The sequence below is a fragment of the Seriola lalandi genome, unplaced genomic scaffold (assembly GCF_002814215.2).
Source record: "Seriola lalandi dorsalis isolate HSWRI2012SDOR001 ecotype SW California unplaced genomic scaffold, Sedor1 jcf7180002001352, whole genome shotgun sequence".
Classification (NCBI taxonomy): domain Eukaryota; kingdom Metazoa; phylum Chordata; class Actinopteri; order Carangiformes; family Carangidae; genus Seriola; species Seriola lalandi.
In genome coordinates this window covers 1-1,792 of record NW_019472011.1, presented here as the reverse complement: position 1 = coordinate 1,792, position 1,792 = coordinate 1, and the positions used below count along the sequence as shown (strand labels likewise).

General features: G+C 49.2%; 1 protein-coding gene across 1 annotated transcript; it reads left to right on the top strand.

Moving 5' to 3' along the window:
- Positions 1–318: 318 nt before the first annotated feature.
- On the top strand, positions 319–1,786 carry LOC147820097 (protocadherin-16-like; the record flags this gene model as incomplete). Its single annotated transcript, XM_087176487.1, has 1 exon — positions 319–1,786. A coding segment is annotated over exon 1 (1,468 nt), but the record flags the coding sequence as incomplete, so codon positions are not given.
- Positions 1,787–1,792: the final 6 nt, after the last annotated feature.

The window sequence follows — 1,792 nt, the reverse complement described above, 5'->3', positions numbered from 1 at the left end:
TGTGAACTAAGAAGTGTAGGAAAATGTTATATGCAGGGCCTATTGTATTTGCTGTGGTTGGGAATACAGCCCATAAAACATATGGGAAAGTGTTTAACGCATATATTTGTTTTTCTTAAACTAACTTACTCTGTATTTCGACACAGAAATAATACACCTTCTCTTCTGCTGTTGTCAGGTTTTGACATTGCTCAGCTTTTCCTCTTTGTGTGCCTCCAGGTTTAAAAAGAAGGAGCCAAAATGAAGACAGCTGCCAAGGGTTTTGGGAAGTCTATAATGGACCCTTCGCATCGTGAAGGTTTGTGGAATAGAAGGATAATGTTAATGGTGTATGTGGCCTTGGAGCTTCTAACAGTCCAGTCCCCAGTGGTCCTGGGGACTCTTGAGCTACAGCTAGATGAGGAACAACCAGCAGGCACAATTGTAGGTGACATCAGTGCCGGGCTTCCTCCTGGCATCACAGCATCCCTGTACTTCATCTCAGACCACGAGGGAACAGGCGTGGGCAACGATTTGGACATAGACGAGAGCACGGGCATTATTAAAACTGCCAAGGTTCTTGACAGGGAACTGAGGGATAGATACAACTTCATTGCAGTCACCATGACAGGTGTGACCGTGGAGGTGACCATCAAGGTAAATGACATAAATGACCACGCCCCGACGTTCACAAGAAAGCGGGCGACATTTAAAATCCCAGAGCAGACAGCCATTGGGACAAGGTTTTCTCTTGAGCCGGCTGTGGATGCTGATCAAGGCCAGTTTACGACACAGGGCTACCTTATTAAAGATGGAAATGTTGGCCAGGCCTTCACCTTGGAGACCAGGAAGGGAAGCAGTGAGGTTCTCTATCTGGACTTGGTGGTCAATGCCATTCTAGACAGAGAGAAAAGATCCACCTACACTTTATCTTTGGAGGCCTTTGATGGCGGTTCCCCCAAAAGGACTGATCAGATGACATTAGATATTATTGTACAAGACATAAATGACAACGCTCCTGTTTTCAACCAGAGCCGCTACCATGCCATAATATCTGAGAACCTCCAACCAGGAAGCAACATCCTGCAGGTGTTTGCCACAGATGCTGATGAAGGGGACAACGGGATGGTGCTGTATGAAATCAACAGGAGACAAAGCGACCCGGACCGCTACTTTGTCATCGACTCCCGGACCGGCGTCATCACGCTCAACAAGCCGCTTGATTTTGAGATGAGGAGAGTCCATGAGCTGGTGGTCCAGGCGCAAGACAACGCAACCCAACCGGAGGTGACCAATGCGTTCGTCACCATCCACGTCAGAGACTACAATGACAACCAGCCCACTATGACCATCATCTTTCTCAGTGAGGACGGATCTCCCAGGATCTCCGAAGGTGCACAACCAGGCCAGTATGTAGCCAGGATCTCAGTCACTGACCCAGACTATGGAGAGTATGCCAATGTCAATGTGTCGCTGGAGGGAGGAGATGGAAAGTTTGCCCTGACCACTAAGGACAGTATCATCTATCTGATCTGTGTGGACCAGATTCTGGACCGGGAGGAGAGAGACACCTATGAGCTGAGGGTGATGGCGACAGACTCAGGCACGCCTCCTCTCAGGGCCGAGTCCTCCTTCATCATCCAGGTGACCGACGTCAATGACAACCCTCCTCTGTTTGACCAGCCAGTATACAGACAGGTCATCCCTGAAGTGGTGTTTCCAGGGAGTTTTGTGTTACAGGTGACAGCTAGAGACAAAGACCAGGGGCCCAATGGGGACATTAACTACAGCATCCTACAAGGCCAAGGCGCCT